The 25,287-nt window shown below is 38.8% G+C and overlaps 2 protein-coding genes across 2 annotated transcripts in view; one reads left to right on the forward strand and one right to left on the reverse strand.

Annotated features, from left to right (window-relative positions):
* Positions 1-227: 227 nt before the first annotated feature.
* Positions 228-24,423, reverse strand: ABHD17B (abhydrolase domain containing 17B, depalmitoylase). Its single transcript, XM_075210980.1, has 4 exons — positions 24,037-24,423; positions 11,281-11,755; positions 1,351-1,530; positions 228-817 (listed from the first exon to the last, which is right to left on the reverse strand). The coding sequence occupies exons 2-4, from the start codon at positions 11,745-11,747 to the stop codon at positions 598-600; spliced, it is 867 nt and encodes a 288-aa protein (XP_075067081.1). The 5' UTR covers positions 11,748-11,755; positions 24,037-24,423; the 3' UTR covers positions 228-597.
* A 257-nt stretch (positions 24,424-24,680) lies between these two features.
* The window catches only part of C1H9orf85 (chromosome 1 C9orf85 homolog), a 30,039-nt gene continuing 29,432 nt past the window's right edge, over positions 24,681-25,287 (forward strand). The window contains exon 1 of the mRNA XM_075210981.1: positions 24,681-24,859. Coding sequence (XP_075067082.1) covers positions 24,758-24,859 — 102 coding nt within the window. The 5' untranslated portion in view covers positions 24,681-24,757. The remainder of the gene's footprint in view (positions 24,860-25,287) is intronic.

Genomic DNA, 25,287 nt, shown 5'->3' on the forward strand with positions numbered 1-25,287 from the left:
ATTAGTGGCATTAATGGGTGATTTCCCTCATCTGCCAAGTCACAAGTGCTTGGTATAACTGTGGGAGTCTCTCCATGTTAGCAATATCAGCTACTGCCAGTGGGACCACTACCACTATTGGCAAATCTACAGCTCTCTGGACAACATGCAAGACTATTGAGACTGGTTTTGAAGAAATGCCAGTAACCGATAGGATGGTCTGCACTAGAACACAGCAGTGGCCTCACTGGCTTTAACAATTGTTTATTTATACAGCATCAATCACATTATATCTGCTCTATTGAGCGCTGTGTAATCATTCACATCAATAGAAACTGCAGAGGTAGCAAGGGAGAAACCCCCACTAGGTTACAAAAATCAGGGGTGTGACAAAATTGCTGAAAAAAATCCTCATTTATCCTCTGTTTTAATAAATCATTACCTGCACATTGTTACACACATTGAACACATGATTTGCAGACAGACCATCGGGTAAAAAACCCCAAAACAAAAAGAAAAACCCCTTTTATTATGGCTCACAGTCCAGGAGGGGGAATAAAAAAAAAAAAATCTAACATGGTCAGGAAGAGATGTGTTTTTTTTTTACAAAGTAGTATTTTACAAATTTACAAGCTCTTGTGTGACAAATTGTTTTAACCGCTCAAGGTATTGTCCATAAAGTTCCACATCATTGTGTCCTGCTCCTTCCACCCAGAGCGGTTCTACCGGCCTCTGGCAACGCTCAAACAGCGCCAGGCCATGTGAAAAGTCAATAACTTCATCTTCTGTGCCGTGAATGATCAGGACTGGGGAAGTTATTTTGGAAATCTTGTCAATGCTGTAAGAAAGAATAGAAAGCACTTTACCAATATAAAATTAGAAGGCTGCATAAAAGGTACTTCTCAAGGCACATAAATACACAATTTACAAGATCGAATGCACATTATGATACCATTTAAAAAAAAGTAAATATTTAAAGACCATAAGGTCAATAACATTGCCAAAGACTGCTGCACTTGAGCAAAACTTAAGGCGGACGTTCCTTTTAACAAAATATTGTGGGATTTTTCTCCAAATTATTTATTTGTCACCATGCAAGTTTCCATTAACCATAAAAAGAGACTATACACTCAACTAAAGTAGGTTTGTCCAAATTTGGCATTGAGTGGACTGCATATGGGGATTTTCCTCTTAGAAATAATGGAGTCAAGCATAAATATATGTTGGACAGTCCAGCACTAGTTTTTGGCAGCTGTAGTAGAGTTTTTAACATCTGAAAAGATTCTTGTCCATTTATCATCAAGATTTCAAAGCCAGGATGGAATTAATCTACAACTTTAACATACATTATGAAAACAGAGCAATACTCACTTAGGGAATGCATCAAAACAATATGTTTTCTTTGTGTCTGGAAAGGCTACCCTCATGCCAGAGGTCAGGGGAGAATGAAGAATCACAGCAGCACTTTCATACCGAGCAGCAAGATCCACAGATGGGACTGTTCCTATACTCTGGCCATATATAATGACATGCTCCGGACGTATACCATACCTTAAAAAAAAAAAAAAAAAGTGTTCTTAAAGTTTTCATGGTTTACTCAAATAATTGAAGTCATTTGTTGGCATACAATGCAAATACAATGGTTATACTGAATACCAAGCCTTAAAGACATATTGCTAGGAAAACCTAATGCACAGAGATATACCACAATATACTAAAAACTAGGGATGTGCACGAGCCAATTTTGGTGTCTCGTGTTTTGGATTCGGATTTGCTTGAGGTTTTGTTTCGCAAAACACCTGACGAAAGGTTTTGGTTCGGATTTAAGGTTTTGGATTTATTTTGAAAAACATAAAAAGTGCTAAAATCAAGTTTTTTGGTTTATTTTCACTCCTACACTATTATTAACCTCAATAACATTCAATAACAATCATTTCCACTAATTCCCAGTCTATTCTGCAGAATCAGTGAACTTTGTAATATTGCAGTACCAATGGACTTCTACTGCAGGATTGTTTTTGGATATTTTTTTTTAATTTCTTTTTATAACTTTTTAAAAATGTTCGTGCTGTGCTGCGCTGTGTCCTTCTATGGGCATTGTTATTTCCCCAGCACAGCACGAGATATAGCAGGACAGAGGACCACCTAACACAACCTCCCTCTACCCTGATCAATGCCCGAGTGAAGATGGCGGCGGCTAGCGGGGAATTTATAGGATCAGAGTATCGCGGGATTATGACTCAGCCTCGGTTTCAGTTTTGCATTTGGCGGGAATACCCGGATCTGTCTCGGATCAGCAACGTTTGGGTGGGCTCGGATTTCAGATATCCGAGCCCGCTCATCTCTACTAAAAACACTGACACATGCCCTTACCTATTGACTTACAATGAATGTGTAAAAGAGACAAATGTAGATATAAATCCTAATTAAAGCCTGTATTTTCTTTTTAAAATGTTTACCAATTGGAGAAATACAACAGAGTCTTCACCTCCTTCCAGATGCCAGCTTTGTATCGTTTGTGCGAGTTTATATGTCCATTTAGTTTGTTGTTTTTTTTAAAAATGTATTTATTGCTCTTTATGGAGGGCTTCCACAAGGGAAAAAATGCAGAAGTGAGGGGTGGGGGGTGGAGGAATGGAATCTAAAAATGCATATTTTTAGCCAACTTTAATGTGCGGTTTACATGCAAAAGACCCAAAACAATACCAAGATAACAGTCCTTAAAAATGCTTTTCTGATGGTTTCAAAAAGTAGAGTAGCTTTTAACCATTGCATCCGATTTTTCATTAGCGGTCCTCCTGCAAATAATTTTCCTTTTCAAAATCTCACTAGAGCTACAACCAGTATCGTTGCAAGTCTCACACACACACACGTACATGAATGCAGTGGGTGGGAAGTGTGTGAGAACTTATAGTATACAAGACAGACAGAGTTAAAGAGACTGTTCCATAGCTTCCCTGCTCACTACATCATGCACCATATGACTGTGGTCGCCATGGTTGTCCTATTACTCTGTAGACACGTTGCAGAATTATAAATCATTAATAGCAGTCTGAAGAAATAAAGCAAGGAAAAATTGAAAATATCAAAATTTTTCTTTTACTGTACCACAATGATTTAGGTAAAAGCACCACCAACAACTCTACACACCTTATTTTTTCATGGGATTGCTGCTTGAAGGGCCCATTAGGGTGGACCTTTGACGTGTGTATACTGTAGATTTTCTATAAACTTACACCCAGTAGCCAAAAGCAGTCAATATAGGGGACTTCTTGACCCTTCCAGGAGGTAGGGCCATAGTGCACCCATAGAAAGCAGCGATATCTGCAACTATTATGAGAGGCTGTCAACCAATACAGCAAGAACAGCGAGTTAGAGGACACATTAAGCACAAACTGGTTAATATTTGGCACACCTAGACTAAATGTGTTGGTGCCAACATACAAGTGTCCGAACTCCAGTAAATTTTGACACAATTTGTCTTTCTGCCCAAAAAAAATAAAGAAACAAAATACAAAATAAAATCCCAAACAAACCAAGGGCATTGATGAAATGCACATTGGCAGATCAAAGCATTTCAAGGATATTTTTTATTGTATTAGAATTTTCTTAGTGTGAGTTATTGGTTTATCTACTAATATGCTAACATTGAACTTAAAGCCATATTTTCCTTAGGTCAGGATTTCATTTTCCATATCTATACATTCAGTTCTGAAAGAGTCGGGTTAAGTTGTGATTTACTAGCTGTATACAACAACGAATGTGCCCAATAGATGAATAGGTCATTTCTGTAACACAATCAGGTAATTCTTTATTTGAAGCTTTAAAGATACAAATATGTCTTTACGTGACTGACAAATTCACTAACTGAAAAATTATGAAGAGGGAAACCTATACCAATTACCAGTGTTTTTGAATAACAGGGTTTCAGGTGTTCAGAGTTGATTATTTTTTTTTCATTCAAATATAAAAAATAAAATAAGTGTTGACATGTTGACATTTATATATCATAAAAAAAAGTGCTTGAAATATTTTGTTCATATAATTTATTTGAAACAAGTCTTGTTCAAACAGAAACCAACATAATTTTCACCTTAAAACTACAAATATCAGGGGAGAGTCGCTGAACGCTTGCAGATATAGGAGGTATGGTTTTGCTCTCCCGGCCAGCTCATGAACCTCATCATGCTGCTACCCATGCCAGAGCAACAGTGCTTATTGTAGCAGTGGGCAACAGGTCGCTTTCGCCCTTCTAAGAATGGGTACAGCAGACTCCCGCCTCACAGTGCAGGGAAGACATGCGGCATAACCAGAGGAGAGAGTCCACTGTGCAGCCCTTATGAAGGCTGCAGATGTGGCCTATCACTGACATAGGTGTGGGAAGCAGTGTGGCGAAGTTCCTGAGCTGATTTGCCACTCGTACAAGATCCTTCAAAGAATCACTGAGGAACGAGATTTTGGGTTTTCATTTTTAACCAATATATGGAAAAACCTCATTAAAACAGAATTCATAAATATAAAAGTAAACATTACTCCTACGCTGAAACTTCTATTCAATAAATCTGCTGCTCATTTTATTGCGTGGAAGTCTCCATTAGCTCCACCAATAAACATTTACTAATAGAGTATGGTATTAATACCGAAAGGAGTTTGTGACCTGTGTCATCATTCAGTACACTAAGGGGCATATTCAATTCCGATCTGCGGAATCGCGCCAGAACAGGCCGCGAACCTAATCCGCGGTACCGCAATAACGTGGATTTTCGTTCGCATACGCGTTATTGTGGTACCGTATTACCGGCAGTAGTGCGCATTTTCCGCTGTGATCGGGATCGGAATTGAATATGCCCCTAAAACCCTTAAAGGTTTGGGTGCCTGTTTTTGAGCAATACTTCCTGTTATGCAACAACTTACAATTGTTCTCCCTGGGTATGAACCTTTCCCATACCCCTTTTTCCTTCCATAGCATTCAGTGTTATATGGTTTTCGTTTTGATTCTATAAATCTTCAACATATGCTTTTTGATTTGTAACAAGTTTGTTTGTCATATGGTCTTGGATCAAGACCACCTAAAAAAGGGTCATCACACAGTATGGATCCATGTATTTTTTAGCCCAACAGGTTTTGCATTCAAGTAACTATTTACGTTAACAAAAAATGTATTTAATAGCTGTAAGGCAGTTATGCGTTATGGTTTATAGAGAAAAGCCATACCGCAAAGGCATCAGTGGACTTTACACTGGCAGACAAGATTTCCTTTTAAAATTAGATTTTCTTCCCAGCACCATGACTTGTAGACCCTTCTCATGAACTCACTGATCTGTGCCAAAGCCCAGGATCTGCACATTGTTTCCATATTCAGAGGGGATCTTTAACTGCAATTTATTATTTGGTTGTATTTTGCAAGATTGAAGATTAACAAAACTCTCAGGGTATATAGGATGCATGGTAAGTACTTAGAGCAGAAGAGCACAACCTGTGTGACATCTATTTTTCAGTTATTTATCTCCTTGACAGTTACAGGCGAGTGGTAAATGACCTCTACATGTCCTCGTCATCACAATGATAAAGCAACGGCCCCCATGGTACTAAAAATGGTGCACACTTGATAAGCAGGGGGGGGGGGGGATAAAAAAAAAATATCGCTTTTATAAAATAAGAGTGCTCCCATTTGAAATATTGCCTACTGACAGTTATTGCTTGTTAATCAAAAACGAACATTAAAAAAGTAGGAGAACGAGAGCTCTGAAAGGATTCAGATGTCACCCCCCAGTTCCAGAATAAATGAAACACCTATATTTTAAAGAGCAGGGTTCTTTTTTATTTTTAAAAGGAGGGAGGATCTAGATCTCCCCTACAATAGTTATTTAAATACAAGGGAGGCTGGCTCTTCTCGAAACAACCTTTACATCTCCATTTATAAAGTACACAGGGGCACCCACATTTGAAGAATCCTCTTTCAAATAAGGAAGCCTCAGTTTACTTATTGTCTGCTGATGGCTCACGACCACTACACAAAGAAACACGTTTATGTAAATAATAATAATGGGTACATAATACCAGGAAGTTAATGCAGACTATTGGTGTACTATTCTTGACACAAGACCTGCAGCTATTCAGAAAGAAATGAATGTCCCTACTTTTAGTAAACAAATGAAAACCCGTGTTAATTTCCGGTGCTGCACCACTTTCCAGAAAGTGCTGTGCATTCAAGTTTGGGTGGTATGTTCCACAAGTGCAAAGTCTCCTAGAAAAAAAAAAAATACAAACCCAAGCTGTGATTTGCCTGGGTACTGGGTAAACAAGTGACTGATACTGAAGTTGGAGTGTAATGATCCTAAAAGTGCCAACACAAGGGTAAAGCAATACCTTAGCAATGAAGGGGTTAAAGGAAATTTTAACACTATTTTTTCCTCCTTCACAGAGAACCACAAACTGCTCCTATCGGATTGAGGAGGTGTGGTTGGTAGAGTCAAAGTGGCAATCCTGTTTTTTTGCATTTCAATGCTCAAGCTCGTTTCCAAGGAGCGGGTAACGTGATCTGATGCCAGAGCCCTCCCTCCATGTACATGATGGCAGAGGAATGAGGGAAAGGGAGTTTGCTGTGAACAAGCATGCTGAGAACAGGGGGCATCACAAACCTTCTCTGCTCCATCATATCATTTGTCATGGTAATCATGACATTTTGCAAGCTATAAATCATTAATAGCAGCTTGAGCAAGGAACAATAAAACAAAGTTTTTCATGCTATTGTAGCTTTAAGGTTATTTTTTTATATAGTTTTAAGATTTGATCTCTTGCATATTTGCTCTGCTTACTGCTACATTTATTAATAAGCCTGTCTGTCCCTGTTTATGTCACATACAACAGTGGGAGTGTTTGTTACTACTATAAGAATGTAGTCTTATTTAAGTTTAGTGCTTCAAATAGGGAATAATTCTACCCACCTCAAATGATGGCGGATTGATATAAAAGCTTTTGCTTTACTTACCTGTGCTCCATATCGTTGCTGTGTGCGCGCAAAGGCTTCTAAATGAGCAGCAGGAGATCATACCTGCCATTCACGTGGACCTAAGATGAGGGTGACAAAGCCCTTCATCTGTATTCATTTGAAAATTCACAGGGTAGTTGCTTTGATAACACCGAACTAGACCCACCCTTTTGTGGGAGGATCTCCAGTGTGGATATTACAAGAGGAGGTTCTTCAGCACTGAAGCAAAGAAGGAGTGCAGATTTTAATTTATTTATATTAAATGAAAGTTGTGGGACCCAAAATGTTTAACTACAATTTTGAATCCAGACTTGAAAGTCTGAGTGCCACTTTCTTACAGCACAAGAGTATACCAAAATAGGGACTGTTAATACAAAGTAACCTATGTCTTAACCACTTTCAAGAGTCTTCACCTTTCTTTTTGAAAGAACAACTGCAAATGCCATCATCAGATAGGAATGTATGAGGGCTTGTAATCTAGGTTCTATTGTACAGCAATATAACAGATATGTTCGCACGAATAAGACAGATGTGAAGAGGTACACCTTGTACATATTGGGTAAAATACACTGTACTGAAACAAAATATAAGATGTATTTGTAAAAGTTTCAGAACACGATCAGCGTTCGTGGCATTATAGTAGATGCATTCCACGACTGTTTTATAGATTTAAATATACTAGAGAAGTACAAGTTTTTTTTTTTCTATATTTTACTAAAATGCACTTCTATTGTCATCTACACATGATACTATGCTGGCAGAACTTCTAGAAGTTATGAAACAGTTTATATTACTTCATAACACTGAGTCACTATTTATACACTATTTGTTTTCACAACTTTACAAGAACACAGAGGAAGGGCAAGCTCATTGTATTCCAGTGAGAACACCTGGCATAAGTGGACTTTCTGACCCATATAGCATGCGATTACTGGAACACCACTGTTTTTGTGTTGTCTTTTAACCATGACCTAGTTTTGTTAGACCTCAGTATACCCGACATTTTACTTCACTCCATATTTTTAGGAAGATCATTGCTAATGATACATAAGTGTGATGGTTACTTTTAAAGCAATTGAATGAAAGCAATGTATTCAATTAAAGTCATTAATAATTACAAAGCTGTGAGCAGTTATTTTAATATGTTGAAATGCAACACTTATAATGTATGAATTCTCATTGCAGTGGCTAACATTCCACTGCATGACAATCAATACACCTCTTTACGACACCCATAAAGTTGAGTTATTGATTAAGCAATCCAATAATACAGGCCATGGAATATCTATGCTTTCCCGATGCAGTGTTTGATCTGGAGCCTGCATCCCTGTTCCTCAGCTTCAGTCCCTTTCTACTGTCTTACCAGCCGCAGGCTTTATTGTAGCCTCCAAGGGAGGTGGGGGATTACACAATGAAATATTGTAAGAGTGCTGCATAATGACATCACCAGTGTTTTCTGCAATATTTTACAGTGTGAAACTCCCCCATCTGCTTGACAGGGAACAAGAATGTGATAAACTGCACCACAAGTTTACAAGAAATGACTACAACTAACTTTTACCGTATTGTACCAAAAATGGGAATTAAAGAGAAACAGATAACTGCTTTCACATTTAAAGCTACTGCGGGGAACCAAAAGCACCCAAAAATGTTTACCTAGCAGTGTGAACCCAGTATATGGCATACAATCGAAGAGGGAATAAAAAAGGTCAACTACAGCCATTTGATCAAAACCAGGATTTACAGTGTTACTTTGTGTTTCAACATTACATCAGATGTTTCAAACTGCAGTATGTATGCAACAGTGTATTATATGCCATCTCATGCAGTGCGGCAATTTGAATAAACCCAAACTGCAAGTTAAGTCAAAATGCATGCAAAAACTGTATGTGAATGAGGAATCTAGTTTTAGTGGCATTTTTGTAAAAAAAAAAAAAAAAAATCCTTAAGTCAGTCCCAGCCTTAGACAGTAGAGCCTGACTTTTACTAAAAAGCAAGGAGACCACAAGTCTTCAAGCCCCTTGACATAGTTGAAAACAACCTTAGAGTGGTCAGCGCAGAGCTGTTGTCATGATAGGAAAGCAGGACCCCAAATCAGTGCCTACCTTCCTACCAGAAATTATAGGCTTAATGCTGAAAAGCACTGGGGCTCTTCCTAACCTGTCTATCGTTGGGGCTGGTTGAGGTAGGTTTTCAAATTATTTTCAGAGTGGAGGTATGCTGCGCAATTTTGTATTACTATCTATAATGATATACACACACACCAAAATATATTTATATATTTTGAGTCCCCACTCCGAGGACAGTGGCAGGTTGGGAGTTTGACTGGGGCGGTACACCTGTCAAACCGTAACGGAAGTGTCCTAAGGCGAGCTCAGGCAGGACAGAAACCTCCCGTGGAGCAGAAGGGCCAATATAAATATCTCTCTATATCTCTCTCTATATCTCTCTCTATATCTCTCTCTATATCTCTCTCTATATCTCTCTCTATATCTCTCTCTATATCTCTCTCTATATCTCTCTCTCTATATCTCTCTCTCTATATCTCTCTCTCTATATCTCTCTCTCTATATCTCTCTCTATATCTCTCTCTATATCTCTCTCTCTATATCTCTCTCTCTATATCTCTCTCTATATCTCTCTCTATATCTCTCTCTATATCTCTCTCTATATCTCTCTCTATATATATATATATAAGACAGATATAGGACCAACAAGCAGGCAGGAGGCAAGAAGGCACTGTTCAGGTGAATCAGGCAAGAGGGGGGGGGGAAAGGAAATCAAGATCATAGTAAAAAATGCCATGCTATGACAGATTAAAACATACTCACTTATACACCATCAGTTTCACAGTTGCTGATAGTTGCAAAATACATTCACTCTCCCATGACACAGGCATAACATTATAAATAAGCCTGCAGTATAGATGGCAATGAAAAGCTTGGTAATCTAGAAGATATTCCTAAAGCTAAAGATTGTAGAATGATTGCTAATCATTACACATTCAGTGACAACTCATCCAGGTGGATTGTCCTTACAGAGGAAATGCCCAACCTTCCTATTACTTGAGTCTGGAATGATCTAATTATGACACGCATTACCTAAAACATTTAGCAAGCTCAGGAAGTAGAGCCAATCCTTGCACAAGCAGAGAGCAGTAGTCACATTACAAACCAACTAATACACAATGATGAGTAACAATGAAATTAAATATGCAAAAATATTTTCTTCTTTTAAATACACAAAGAGATATCTTATTTATAAGTAAGATTTTGCAACATTTTCCAGTGAACTTTGTACACTTGCAATTATTTTTATGAGTGATTGCTACTACACTGCTCCCTTACCAGAGGCAAAATGAAACGTCACTGACAGAAAACGAAACAGCGGCCCTAGTGACCAAATTATCACAGGAAATGTAAGAATATTTGCTTGGTTTTATCAAGAAATAACGTTTCAATAAAGACTCTCTCAGGGAGGAAAATGCCATTGCTTTACTCAGCAAGAAAGTTATAAAAAGGATATTAGTTGAGTACAATCCCACACAAAATACTTTAATGGAACTTACTTGGTTGAGGCAAATCAACAACGGCACTTTGAAATCATGTGCTTCACGTGACTAAATTACACAAATAAACTGACATTTCCTGAAGATGTAATTGGCTTTTTAAACTTAGGACAAGTCCAGTTTATTGTTTGAGTGTATAAATTGATTCGACACTTCAGATATATTCCTAAAACGCCTGTCCATTTAAAAAAAAAAACAAAAAAACACAATCTTCATAGTACTCATGTAGAAGAAGGCTGGTGTCATGCAGGCTTATATTATGCATTTCAAGTCACCTGCGTGGCACCAGCCTAGAGAATGCCACAGCAGTCTTGGGTATAAAATTGTACATTTATGAAGTACAGTAAAAACTGGACGTTGGTAAAATTGTATATAAATTCATTGGGATATTTTAATATATTGAAGCTATTCAGTTATGGAACTTAACATTTATTGTTCGGTCAAAAATATCAAATGAAGCATTGGACAGATTTTAGTTAGATGAATAGGTGTGCAATTACTCTAGGCGATGAGTAAAGCTGACCACACGAGGGCTGAACGCCGTGTCCAAGCACCGAACCTCCTGATCTCACTTGGTGTGGTTGGATAATTACAGACCTTTGACCATCATGTTCTTAATAAAGATATGATTGAATTATTATTCGGAACCACTGTAATTTTAAGACTGCATTTGGAGCAATAAGGGGCCAATGGCAAGTTAGTACTAGTGTAAACATAGCGTGTAGCCGGCTTAGTCACTTACCTTGTTCTAAGAGCAATCCAAGCAGCATCAATGTCGGCATATAAATTCTTCTCCGATGGCTTCCCAGAGCTGGACCCATATCCAGAATAGTCGTAAGAGAATATGTTACAATTAATCCGAGAGCCCAGTCCTATGTAAAAGCTGCTCATCTGACCAAGATCTACAGCATTTCCATGAGAAAACAGTAGTGTGTACTTGGCATTGGGAGAGCAGCGTACAAACATGCAGGCAATGCGGTTTCCCCGGCTGGTTCTAGTCATGAAGCACTCTATTGCATCTTTTTCTCGGGAGGAATATTGCCAGTCCGCTCGTTCTGACAGATGAAGAGTCCAGCGGCTCCCGCTCTCATCACATATAAGAGTATAAGTTGGATCAGGAGGTAAAAAAGCAAGCTTTGAGGCAATTTTCCCCGGACATGGCGGGCAGCAGAAGAGGCAGCACAACTCACTAAATGAGAGATTATTCATCTTGGTCTCTGGGAAAAGACGACAGACATTTAATTTAGCTTGTGACATTACTGCTTCAGGTTAAATGGATTTACTTTACAATATACTTTAATAGACCAAACAAGTTCATATTTATTTGTTCTTATAAGATAAGTTTTTTAGTACCCCACGATCAGTATGTAATGGAGAGTGTGTGACAAATATGTTCTTCCCGTATCTGTATCTGTTTCCTCCAGGAGCTCCTGATTCGTCGCACACTCCAGAAGACATACTGATAGGATATTGGGTTCTGAAAAAAATGAACCCTGATGTGTCCATCCATGTGGCAGGGAATACAGATGCAAGTTTCACTGGGGCAAGGACATTTTTTTAATAAATAAAGCCACTCCAACAAAATTTAAACCCACAAGCCTTGTTTTTCTTAACACACAGAAATTCAAATGCTAAGGACATACATGGCACCTTTGACTACAAGTAAAAAGACATGAAAGTGGTAATCAGAAGCACAAATTTTTATATACTTTGCTTGGCATGAACACCCATGTAAATGGTGAGTGTTCCGCATGGCAATCAGCCTGTGGTTCACCACTGTATTTAATGCAAATTGGATTTGGTCGCACTCATCTGGCAAGTGTGGTAGTATATGTTAATTTACCTCCCTATCAAGGCATCTCTTAGGCAGCAATTCCTACTTTATAAACATTCAAAATCTATATAAAGTGTGCTATATCAGACATAGGAGGAGACTGTGTATACCTCTTCTCTTTCATTTCAGGTTCAGGCTGGGTCATGGCCAAGGCATTCTATTACAAACATATAGCAGGTAGGCTTTAAACATGTATGGTGCACATATATTCAGGTACATGAACGTTGGCTTTTGTGCATAGGAGATGATTTACTAGTGTGGAATAGGTTGTACCCACACTCTGGACTACTGTGGGCCACTAAATCTAATTTTTGTTTAATAAATACATGGCATCATATAGATCACAAGTTAACTCTTTTACATGACAAAATAGCACAAACAGATGCAGGAGGCAAATTAGAAGTCACTTCATTAAGAACCAGAACCCAGCTGCTGAGACTGGAGGTCACAGGTACAATTATACAATAGTTTACATTTGTTAAAGAACAGACTAAAATTCTAGCATATCATGTCAACAACTTTTCAAAATTATACACTCATTAAATGTAAAATATAATCTATCGCGAAGACAGTTGTTTTCTCAGACCAATGTAACCAAATGAGTTTTAATACTCTACCTCCATATGCCCAGTGTCACGATACCATGAATAACCCAGTTATGTCAGCACAATCTCACATTTACCGTTGCTAATGTTGGGTGTGAACATGGTATCTTGCAGTGCTGCATTTATCAGCAGGTGGAACTTTTGCACATATTGTGAACAGGCAGTTGTGATGTCACAGAGTCTATGTGGTCACCACATGGCAAATGCAAAGCTGGCAAAATGATTTTACAGACAGTGTGATCAAGTTATAAGGCTGTTTCAGTTGCATACAAATCAGATATTGGCAATATTCACCTATTCTGCTCATTTCACTTATAATTATTCTCAAGACAGACTTCATTAGTTCCAAGCATCAACTACACTTCTGTTGGAAAAAAATAATCGGCACATAACGATAAATTACCTGTTCACACCAGATATGTTCATTCAGCACGCCAGCACCATGCTGCCTCTAAGCAAAGGGAATTTAATAAGGTACAGCTCTATGAAACCGGCTTTGTTCTGAGCCATAGTTAACGTGTGGAGTGGGCCTGGCTCAGCAGAGGGTTGGTTACCAAGGCCACTAACTATTCCGCTTTCACTATTTGCATTTGAAACATTATACCGACCAAAGATGAAAATGGTTTTGTCGTTTTACTTAGAAGCCCTGGTCACATAACAAACAGGTCTTAAAAGCCAAAATTCTTCTCTACACACTAAGGAAACCTCGGTGAAGCAGGGAGTTTGAAAGCAAAATCAAGTCAGCAGTAGAATTTAAAACAGGAAAAACCTGGGCACCTCAGACGTTACCATTTGGTCATGGTACACCGGTATTAGAAAATAACTACATAAATAAAAAGGTAAAAATTAGGGGTAGTATATTCAGACAACCCTTCTATGGCTAGATACACACTGGAGTTTGCAATACATTTACACGTGTTAAAAAGCAATTGCAAAACGGCACAAAAACTGTATGGTTTCACAAGTACGTTCAACATGTTTATTTTTTTTTAAATATGCACCACTGAAAGTAAATGCTTCTTAACCACATCTTCTTGTGTTTACAAGGTGACCCCATTGAGATGCATGTCAATGTTGAAATGGACAAAACACGCGCCAGGCGCACTGGACTGGACCAAAAGTTAAAAATATTGTAATGCACGTTATATTCAATTATGTATTGTCTCATGTGGTACAATAATATTCACATGTGCGTAACTTGTTAGTAGAGATGAGCGGGCTCGGATTTCGCTAATCCGAGCCCACCCGAACAGTGCGGATCTGAACGGGATCCGAGCACTGTTCGGATATTTCCGGCGGGCAAAAAAATGAAAACGAGGCTCTGTCGTCCAAGTCTCGCGTCGAATCTCGCGAGGGGTGGGAGGGAGGACCCAGAACAATTCCATCTTGTACCTCTTTTTTTGGCATTATGTGCTCAAGCTACCTCGGTGCAACCTTTTGGCCTAAAAACAATATTGTGAGGTGTTCAGAATAGACTGGAAATGATTGTTATTGAGGTTAATAGCGTAGGAGTGAAAAAAAACACAAAACTTGTTTTTAGCACTTTTTATGCTTTTTTCAAAATAAATCCGAACCAAAACCTCAAGCAAATCCGAATCCAAAACACAAAACACCAAAAGTGGCCGGTGCACATCCCTAATTGTTAGGCTTATGCAGTTAAAGTGTTTCCACACACCAGCATATATGCAGCCTTACTTAGGTCATGTGTATAACCTACTATGAAGCAGACCGGCTAAATGTGTGGGTGGTGGAAACTATTCACCACTCTGCACATCTGCTGTGTATACCAACAAAAGGCTGTACAATAAAAAAGGAGAGAAACAAAAAGGTTCAACCTACGGCTAAAACAAACACTCATGGTTAAAAATGTATGGCTTGCTTCAAAACAAAACATACAATCACAAACTAGAATGTATAAAAAGTTTTTTGCATTTCCAGTTTAGTGAGTTTGTATAAAAGTTGCACCGCCAAGATATTAAACCATCAAGTATATGGTGAAATGAATGCATTCACTCCTGGATGCAATACATTTTATGCCAGCTAAGAAATGTCTCAAACACAAAGCTCAATAGCTAGAGGGGCAATACAGTTTATGAATGTGAGACACGGAGCTTAATATACATTGTATACAAATACAATGGCCATTACAGAAGCAGTAATCTTTGGATGTTTCAGGTGCAAAATCCTTTCAGAAATAAAGGGAACGGGTGTGGATGGAGGTCAGGAAGGAAAAGTCTCTGGAGTAGGTTTGATAGCCACAGCATAAAAAAATATACCATAAGCAACTATCTTAACAGGGAAGAAGTGTATAAGGCCACAATCCAAATTTAACGCTAGTAAAATTACATATAAAATGTGTTGTCCGTTACTAGTGTTTGGAGATCACTAAGATTCCACAGTGTATTTACTCGCAGGGGCAATATGGCGGTTAACCAAGGAACTTCTACATCCGAAACAAAATGAACCAAACCACAAGGACTGTATAAATAAGATTGCATATATTCCATATTTACAATACATGGTCTCTGTTTCATGTGAATACAAATTGGAATTTCTAGTCATTGAAATTGTGTGATGACTTATCAAGATTAAACAAAGCTTTTATTTGAAGCAATGTATTTGAGAAGGGGGAAAACTCTTCCAAAACATACGCTTCTATTATTTATCAACACAGTAAGATATTTTGGCATGGGGTTTAGAAATAAATCTAATACTTTAAAGCATTTTATAACATTGGTGTATTTCCATGTTCTGCATAGAAAATTGAGGTTTGCACTCCATTTCCTGTTCCACAGCTGATCTATCCAGTCACACATTTTTAGATCCCTTCACTCACAACAAGCAGTACCCCCAGTAATGCTCTTCAGCACCTCTCCGCGAAAAATCTCTCTGCGTTTATTTTTGCCACAGGTGCCGAATGGACAAAGCCGACACTCTACGCAAACAGCTACTGGGTGAGAAACTAACAGAACCGTTTGCTCCAATTGTTTTCTTATGGTTACAGTGGTGAAGGACCTGGTGAGCTAAAAAATTATTTTAATGTGCCTGGATATATCTAGTCTACATACAGAGCTTATCATTCAGTAGTGTTAACACTGTCTCTCTTCAAAATAATCTCCATCTCCTCCCAGTCTTCCCATCAATCTTACCGAGATGTGATTATTCTGTTTCAAGGGAAAAGCTTGGTAGCATGCCCTGGTGACAAGGGATGTGAGGGATCATTGGGGATGTGATAAAGTATGAAGAGCCCAAAAACACGACAGAACACGCAAAGAGGTGGCCGACAGTCACCTAAATTTGCTCATGGCTTAAGGGCAACATACACTGTTCTCGTCACAATTAAAGAAACTGAGATTAAAGTTCCTTTAACTATGTTGGATAAATATGAGGAGGGGGCTGTGGGCTCTGGCAAAAGTGTTATTCTTGGTCACATTCCTTAAAAAGGGATGAGATCAATGAACGTGAAGTAAAGTGCAGATTTTGCAAATAATTACTGCTTACAAAGGGAGCTCAATTTCAGTCCAGAGCTGCAGGCAAAAGACAACTGAACTTTCAGCATTTTGTGTCTATATTTGGAGCATGATTTCATCACATGAATGTGAAAATGACAGTTTAAAGACATTCCTATGAAAAATGAAACCTTAATAATCCAATTATGGTGATCATAAGCCACCTTTTGTATCCAAGCCTTTTACTCCTCTATTAAACATTACTATCAAGACTTCTTAATATACTTTTAATATGGGAAATAACACTTCACCAACAAATCTAGTTTTGCTACAAGAACATGAATGATGGAAGCTTGTTGGGTGAAGTGCATGGAAGTGAAAACAAAACTTTGATCCAATTACATTTCAGCTGTACACAGGGACACTCCACAAAGAGATTATCCAAACTGTAAATTAATCTCCCTGCAGAACATAAGCTTCTCAGGGTCAAGGGTTTAATCACTGGTCAAGCACTGTTAAACAAAAAACACACACTTTATTTATACTGATGCTAAGGGACAAATTCGGAAAAAATAAATTGTGCAGTGTAAGATTCAAAGTATTTGCCATACGCTATTTTTATAGGAAATCCAGTTGCAGAAACATCAATTATTGTATGACATAACTGATAACTTATGATAGTGAAAGTATAAAAAAAAACAACAAACCCCGATTATAAAAAAGGTAGTTGCGTTTGTATATTATATTATATGTATTGCATGCATATATCAAAATGTGATTTAATATTTGACATGTAATGAGGGCGACTAAAAAAAAACAAGATGTACATGTTATGTCCTGGTGGTTTCTGCTACTGACCCTCAAATCACTATGATGGAAATCTTCAATGTCGGTAACATTATTCCCAAGGTTTCCCCTGGTGCCAGGAAAAAATAAAATAAACACTGTAAAATATACTCACTTGATTATAACTCACACAAGAAAACCAATCTGCTAATAAAAAGTGCATATTTGGCATCCTTACAAGTTAGCAGTCGCCAAATAAATGCAGGGGGAATAAAGCAGACAGACAAAAATAATTAACAGCAAACAGAAAAAAGTAATCAAACCTCTGACAGCAAAAATTTTAAAAAGAAGCAAGTCAAACTCTGTATATACCACAAGTTTCAAATTTTTGCCAAATTACACCAGGAAAGTGCATTAACTCAGTCAATGCCATTTATCCTCATTAACTCATCGTCGTCATCCCCCCCCCCCCGAGCTGTTTCAAATTGCCGATTTAAGACTGGAAAAAAAAAAAAAAAGCATCAAAATGAGAATTCCTTCAGTTTAAATAGGTTTCATGCAAATTACTAACAAGTCCTCAAAGTCTTTATGTGTCTTGCATATGACTCAGTTACCAGAATCACGGTCTGTATAAAAGGCTGCACCCATTTGCCCCAAGGGAAAAATTCAGTAATTGAAATATGTACCATTACTCAGGAGCATTCACGTCAGTATCAACGCACAGATTTATTTTTTTCATCTAAAAGAAAAACATTTTAGGAAGGACCACTATGCAATACAACAATGTTTTCTCAACAAATAAGAACCTGTTCATTTTTACTTGCATCTCTCCATGGCAGTCACCACTAATGGGATAAATCTGAGTGAAACAGAGTAGACCAGAAAGAAGAGTCACACAGGATGTATATAGGGTCAGCTCCCCCCTCCCTCTGGTGTCTTATGACGCTTCCAAAGCATAACAATCATAATAGAAAAACACTTTAAAGATTTCTCCACTATTCGTTGAAACATTTCCAGGTGCAGATCTCATTCTAATGGATGCAATTTGTTTCTACTCAGAAATCCACTGTAGCATTAGTCTCTCATGCCACATGAATCCCAGAGACTCAAAGTAGTTTCTGCTCCCCTATTGAAGGGATTACCTTACTTCTTCAATCATAGACCATTTTATCAGCATTGACATTTATTTTATTTTTTTAATTCTCTTTGGGCTGTGAAGCTAATGCCTTGTGCAAGTCTACTATAGCTTCCAAAACTTTTTTTGTAGAGAAACTAAGCTGACTTTTCAAGTCTATGGCCCTGTGGGTTACAGAGTACCTTGGCCTCATGTTCTTATATTGCTGTTTGGACTTTCATTTTGATGTTAACTATTTTGTTCACTTAAGGAATCAAACTGTACACTTTGACAATTATGCCTTGACCAGGACATTTGTAAAATTACAGGCCCCTGAAGAATTGCGAACTGAAAATGGTGACCTAATATGTACAGTTTCAACATTTCTGAGGAGCCCTTGATATAGGAACATGGTAATACAGCTTTGAGATCTGGAGAGGTCATGAAGTCCCCTGGTTATAAGGCTGAGATAATTCCATGCAACTGTTTTTATTATATAGTCCTGAAACCTCCAGTGGTTTTACTTTAGATAGACACAGACCGACTTCTAAAGATACATGGCGACAGCCTGATGTTCCGACCCCTGGTCCCATATACCTTCATTGTGAATACTTTGTTAGCATGAAAATTCTGCTAACTTATTCCAGTCTGATACAGTCTGTTGTATTGCTCTGCCTGGCCTTAATTTTCTGAAGCTAGGCTTAAGGGGCAGAGTGTAGATAGCTTCATTTTTCTAACCATGGGGTGCTTCAGTGTCCCTCCATTTTTTAGGCAGCTAGTGGTTTTACTAAACCACAATTAAGATGCTGCATCAACTTATCGCACTGTATTCCAGCTTATTAGAGTCCTTCCCCTCAAATAGGTACATTTCCTTTCCACCCTTAGCATTTGTTTGTCTTTTATCTGAGGATTCTGATTTACTGGAAATTAAGTTCTTAAAAAAGGTGAGAACATTTTATGTTCATCAAGTAGTTCAGTCTGTTCTTAAACTGTTCTGCGGCGATAGTCCATTATTCAACCCTTATTTTAATCAATCTGTCAACCACTCCTGTATTCAAAGACATTTCCACCTCCCTTTCTTCTGACCCTTCATTAGGCCAATATTCCCCTAAAAAGGGCAGTAAAATATTTTACTGGAAACCTCCTCGTCTGGACACTGAGTGTTTAGGCTCAGTTACAAACTAAAACATTTTATTCCTTGTAACTGCTTCAAGTCTATTATTGCAAAACTATTTGACCCAATTTATAAGAGATGCAGCCTGACCTGATGGATCACTTTGTTTCCATTTGCCATTTTTTGGATTCTACAGTTAGCATTCCATCAAACAGCAATGTGCAAAGTACGTAAGTGTGGGAACCTTGTGCAAGCAACCCTTCAGTGGTCACATTTTTGCAGCCTGATAGACATGCAGTGTCAATGCTGATGCAGGCTTCATGATTGTTTACACACAAACCCGCGGTTATTACCATACTTTGACTTACACATTGTTGCCCGCATCAGGTACGTTCTATTCAGAGCTTTGAGGTTACAAATAGTGTCACAATTTCACAGAGTCACAATAAGGGTGCAACAAGCATACATCAGACCATGGTGGATATTATGCTCTTGGACAGCGTTCTCCTGTGGCTCTTTTGCAAACGTATCCTGTTTACATGGGCAATGCATCCGCATCCATCAGTCACAGCCATGTCTCACTACATTGGACTCACATGCGCTCTGTACACAAGACCTTGTAAGGGAGGACTAGGGGGGGTTCTCTGCGTTTCCTTTCAGATGGAACAAATAGTTCCAGGTGAGCTAAAGAAACAAATGTTTTGGGTTTTTTTTCCCCTACCAACTCTAATGCGGTGGTAATCGTATAAACGATTACCACAATTCCGACAGGTGCAATTCCTACAAAAAAAAAACCAAAATAATTAAAATCCGAATGTAAAATAGAGACTTACCTTTAACCAGACGCTGGAGATCACCGATGGAAGCACAATGCTGAAAGTCATTTCGATTGAATAACTGTTCGGCAGTGCGGGGTGATGTCATTGCGACGGCTGTCAAGACAAATTTAAAGCGGCAATGTGGGGAGCCCTAAGGTTAAGTGCTTAAACACTTAAGCCCACATTGCCGCTTTAAATTTGTCTTGACAGCCGCCGCGATGACGTCCCCCCGCACTGCCGAATAGTTCTTCAATCGGAATGGCTTGCTTTCAGCATTGTGCTTCCATCGGTGATCTCCAGCGTCGGGTTAAAGGCAAGTCTCTATTTTACATTCGATTTAATTATTTTGGGGTTTTTTTTTGTAGGAATTGCCCCTGTCGGAATTGTCACCATAGATAATTCGGACCAAACCCCTCTAATGATGTCCTGTGCTACCCTCAGTGAGACAGGAAGAGACACTGAAGGAAGGAAGGGTTTGACCTTATACTTCCTTAATGACTCTTTCCTATCGCCAAGTTTACTCGGGGATTAAACCAATTAGTAATGGCTGTCAAGTAGGTGAGCGGTAAAGCAGTCTTCTCCCCAGCACCTTTTTCCCCAGGTGCTGCACCCGGCTGTTTTTACTTGGCACCTTGCTCTTGGAGCCCAACCGAGTCCTATTATAATATAATAGAAGAAACAATGGTTTGTTCTAACAGGCACTATGTGAGCACTACAACCAGCAGTGTGTGCGTTAATCCACTGACCACCAGTCCTGGCAATAACCTCTATCATTTTTCATTGTTATTGCAAAGTATTACAACTGCCCCCGCCAGACTGCTTCTTACTGCCACTCAGCTGGCAAAATTTTCCAGGGAGAACACTGTAAAGGATACAAAACTAGTCATTTTACCTTCTTCAAAACTCTTTCCATTATTACTTGAACATTTTTCATAAATGTACACTACTGTGTTAAAAGAACAGACTACTTGAGTAAGAGCAAATTAGTGAGAAATGTTTGTAATCGCTCATACTCTATTCACCTAAGTAATTCTCAACTCGGCGAAGGTACACCATAAGAACACAGGTGTATCAAAATTGTAAAGGACAATCAGAGTGTCCAACATCAATTGGCCGGTGTAGAATACATTCATGCATTTCACAGCGTGCCAGTGATAAGTGTAGAGGTATAGAAAATAGGTATAGAATGCAGGTAAAAAAAACAAAAAAACCCCCAAAACAAACAAACTCCTATAGAAGAATTAAAACAAAAGTTTCCAAGAGGCATTTACAAAATAAAAGTTTGAAAACCATGCTTAAATGTGAACTTGCCTCAATATGCATACACAGCAGAAAAAAAATAATAATTGTGGATGAAGATGGTAAAATGCTGGCTTTAGTAATGATAAAGCTATGCTACCCATGAGCAGTCAAATAAGCATTCTCTGTGCATCCCATTAGCAAAAAAAAAAAAAAAACTCATTAAATACCCACAATAATGATGTCACATTGCTCATTTAAACCAGACAATTCCCTGCATAAATGTACCATTATGAAAACCAAGCCTCTCACATGTGAATTCTTTAAGAACACAAAGGCAGATCATGACCAGATTGTGATAATTAAGAAAAAATACTATACAAATTAGGCCATAATCACAACAAGGACACACAGTAGACTAAACAGAGTAAAACAGTACAAACCAATAAACAAAAATACCAATACTACTAACCACCAGACTGGCCTCTGCATTGTGCAATTGCCACCAAAATGGGCTCTATTCTGTTTACTAGCCACTAGAAAGGAACCTGTTTCTATACTAGCCAAAAGTTAGGGTCCCAAAACTTCTGTATCATAGGTATGTTTTGAGGGAAAGACAATTTTCTTTTGAGAAAAGGTATTTGGTTTGATTTTGAGGGTACATGAGTTTATTTTTCCTGCCCTTTTCTTGGTACATTGCTACCAAATGACTGTTTACTAATGGAAACCATACAAATTCAAAGTATAATTGAACAACTTGAATGAATCCCTAGCTTTAAACAGAAAGCAGCAACTTCATAGATCACTTGTTAATATCTTTTAGCCATTATGGAAATCTTTACACAATCTGGCAGAATACTATAAAGCCCATTCAACTGGATTACAATACAAGTAATGTTTGCAGTGAAGACGCTCCAATTTCAAGAAGCATTTTGTTTCACCATTGTCTGACTTTGGATGAAAAACAATGCTTAGCTCATAAGCAAGCAAATTTACTGTAAAGAAACAGTCACACTGAAAAGGGATACAGACTTAAATAATGCATAATTTACAATGCTTTATTAATTAAAAAACAATTGATCAATATTAAACAAGATAACTGTTTATGTAAGGCACGAAAGCATAATTCTCAATGTAGCTTAAACAGAATTCAGCAGCCAGTGATTAATATACAAGCTTTGTAATATATAAATGATTAGGATTTAGATTTGCCTTCCATAGTAGGTAACATGTGCAATCACATGACTAAACAGTTTTAGACACTATTTTAAAGAGTCCTACAATTTGAATGATCCAGACATAATAGCAGAGGGTGGATCAGTCTGTACCTACCACCTACACTACACCAGCCACCTCATCCCAATGCACAGATACTAATTTCAGGCAGCTGCACAATGGGGGAGGGTGCAGTAATACTTCAGAGCCATATACAAAATGTAGGAAAGAACAGATAAATCTGCAACTAATCTGATGATCTGCACAGGATACAGTACAGACAATCACTTTGTCAATGTTATAAAGTATATTCCAATTCAATACAGGTACTTTAGGATTTAAAGGGTTGAGAACATTCAACAACTCATTGTCAACAGCCAGCAATTTTAATCACGGTGTAGAGTAAAATATGGAGTGACCTGGAGCAACCTCAGGTCAGGACAATTGCAGAGCTTTCTTGGATAGATGCCATTGGTCACATGGAGGCAACCCAATTTCTGCAATGTCTTATTACATTCTTAACCACACAACATTCAGAGATCTTACAATGCACAGTGTTGAAACTAAACTAGGATACAACCTCGGAATTCTACCTTTTTACATAACAAAAGACCACTCTTTTCAGATCTTTCTATACCCATAATTCCCAGGATTAAAACTGGAAGTTGGGGTGGGGGAGGGTTGCAATACAAAAGGTAAAAAACAAAGCTATTTGTATAAAAGGTACAGATGGGTAAAAAGAACAAAATGCCCTTTATGCTTTATAGCCTACGGAAGCAAATTGTCCTTTCTACCTCTGACTGGGGTAAGAATACTTCCTTTTTTCCAGTCTGTCTGGAAAGGTTTTCCATACTTCCCAGCTTCAGCCCGCATACAAGTAATAAAACACTCATGACTGACTGTACAGATACCTGTCACATGACAATACATGTGATAAAGAGAAGTACACAAATGCTTTCAGTCATTGTTAACACATTATATTGCCAAATCCTGAGTACCAATGCTCACTGGAAATAAAACATTAAGGGAGGCAGAAAGGACACAACTGGTGTACAGGATAATGATACCTCCTTTTTTTCCCTTCGGGCTGGAATCTACAAAATAACGGGCTCGTAGATATCCTATAGGTTGACCTAAGTGAGCAAGGGGTTACATAGGGGTATACAATCAGTGACCATCACATGAAGGTACAGGCAGAGCAGTGGACAGGGAACCCCATGATAAACCAGGGTCAGTGTAAACTATTCTGGTGCCCACAGTGCAAGCGGTTGGGTCACTACACGGACAGCACAGTGCACCACACGTCCCTGGCGTACATACTGACCTGCAGAACGCGGCAGTAGATAGTATCAGGGGTCCGGGGCCTCTATTATACTGCGGGGTCTCGGCGTGACGTCCCTCTACACACTGACTGCAGCCTCCCTGCGCTCTGACGTCATACCCCGGATAGCTGGCTCTCTAGCTCTGACACGTTAATAGCACAATGTCCAACCGGCACCACGACCAGGGGCAGCCGTCAGCAAGGCACTGTCTGTGTAACGGAGGCACGGCAAGCTGGCTGCGGCAACGTGTAGGTGATAAACGGCGCCCAGGATTCCACAGAGGCGCTGCCGCAGTACAGCACAGCGCAGATAGCACCAGGTCTCACCACCGACTGACCCTGGGGGTGGGAGTATGAGGAGGAGTCCCCAGCCGCTAGTGCTGGTGGTGGGCGGGGCACTAGCGTCTCTCACTGCCAATTAGAGCGTGAGAAGTAAAGGAGCGTCAGATGGTTGTCGTAAGGGATAGAAGACGGGACAATGAGCTTTCCACCAATCAGATGATTGTATTGTTTTGTGCCTTCCAATCACATAAGTCTTAGGCTAAACCCCCCCTTTGCTAAACTCGACTTGTGTAGTGAAGGGGCGGGCTCTGAAGTATGTTTGATGAGCAGAAATGTAATCCAATGGTAAGCCGCACATAAAGAAGTGACCCACCAATAAGCACAGCGAGCATGGATAATATGTATCGGGGTAAGGATACCCTACTGGGTCAAACTCTACAACATGAGTTCTCAGAAGGGAAACGTGCATCGGTCCCGGCCGCAGAAACACCGGAATGTGACGGTTTTTAAGAATGACAAGTATGACAACAGCTCCCAGACCAAGGTGAGACAGACCTCCACACCCTGCACGAAACACGTGGATTTGTCTTAAATCTGTCTTTTCCAAATATGTGTGAATAAGTTGATTTCTCTTTTCCTTTAAAACTCCGCACTGGTCAGTACTTAAACCCCCATTTACAAGTAGGCGTATTTGAAAAAAAAAAGTATATTACATTACAACGCATTGACAGATGTGCATCTTATGGAACTCGTTTGTTTATTTACAAAGTACCTCTTTCTGTGCCTGTGTGGAAGCTCTCACAGCCTTCCAACCACATTATTAATAATGACAGCATTGATTATCATAGTCACTGGAGACATGAACTATCTCACAAGATATAATTGCCATTGTTCCTTTTTTCCAGTCACAATTTTTAAAGCTATATGGTGAACTAGGGTTCCAGATGTTTTTATTTTATTAAGGTGAGTGGA

This window comes from Mixophyes fleayi, chromosome 1 (assembly GCF_038048845.1).
Source record: "Mixophyes fleayi isolate aMixFle1 chromosome 1, aMixFle1.hap1, whole genome shotgun sequence".
In the NCBI taxonomy this organism is placed as follows: domain Eukaryota; kingdom Metazoa; phylum Chordata; class Amphibia; order Anura; family Limnodynastidae; genus Mixophyes; species Mixophyes fleayi.

Bases quoted from the DNA above. Each gene is read 5' to 3' on its own strand.
- ABHD17B (XM_075210980.1), bottom strand. From the start codon at position 11,747: ATGAATAATCTCTCATTTAGTGAGTTGTGCTGCCTCTTCTGCTGCCCG. The intron at 1,531-11,280 runs GTAAGTGACTAA...TTTTTTTTTAAG, and splicing joins TGGATTGCTCTTAGAACAAG to GTATGGTATACGTCCGGAGC. The intron at 818-1,350 runs GTGAGTATTGCT...TCTTTCTTACAG, and splicing joins TGTTTTGATGCATTCCCTAA to CATTGACAAGATTTCCAAAA.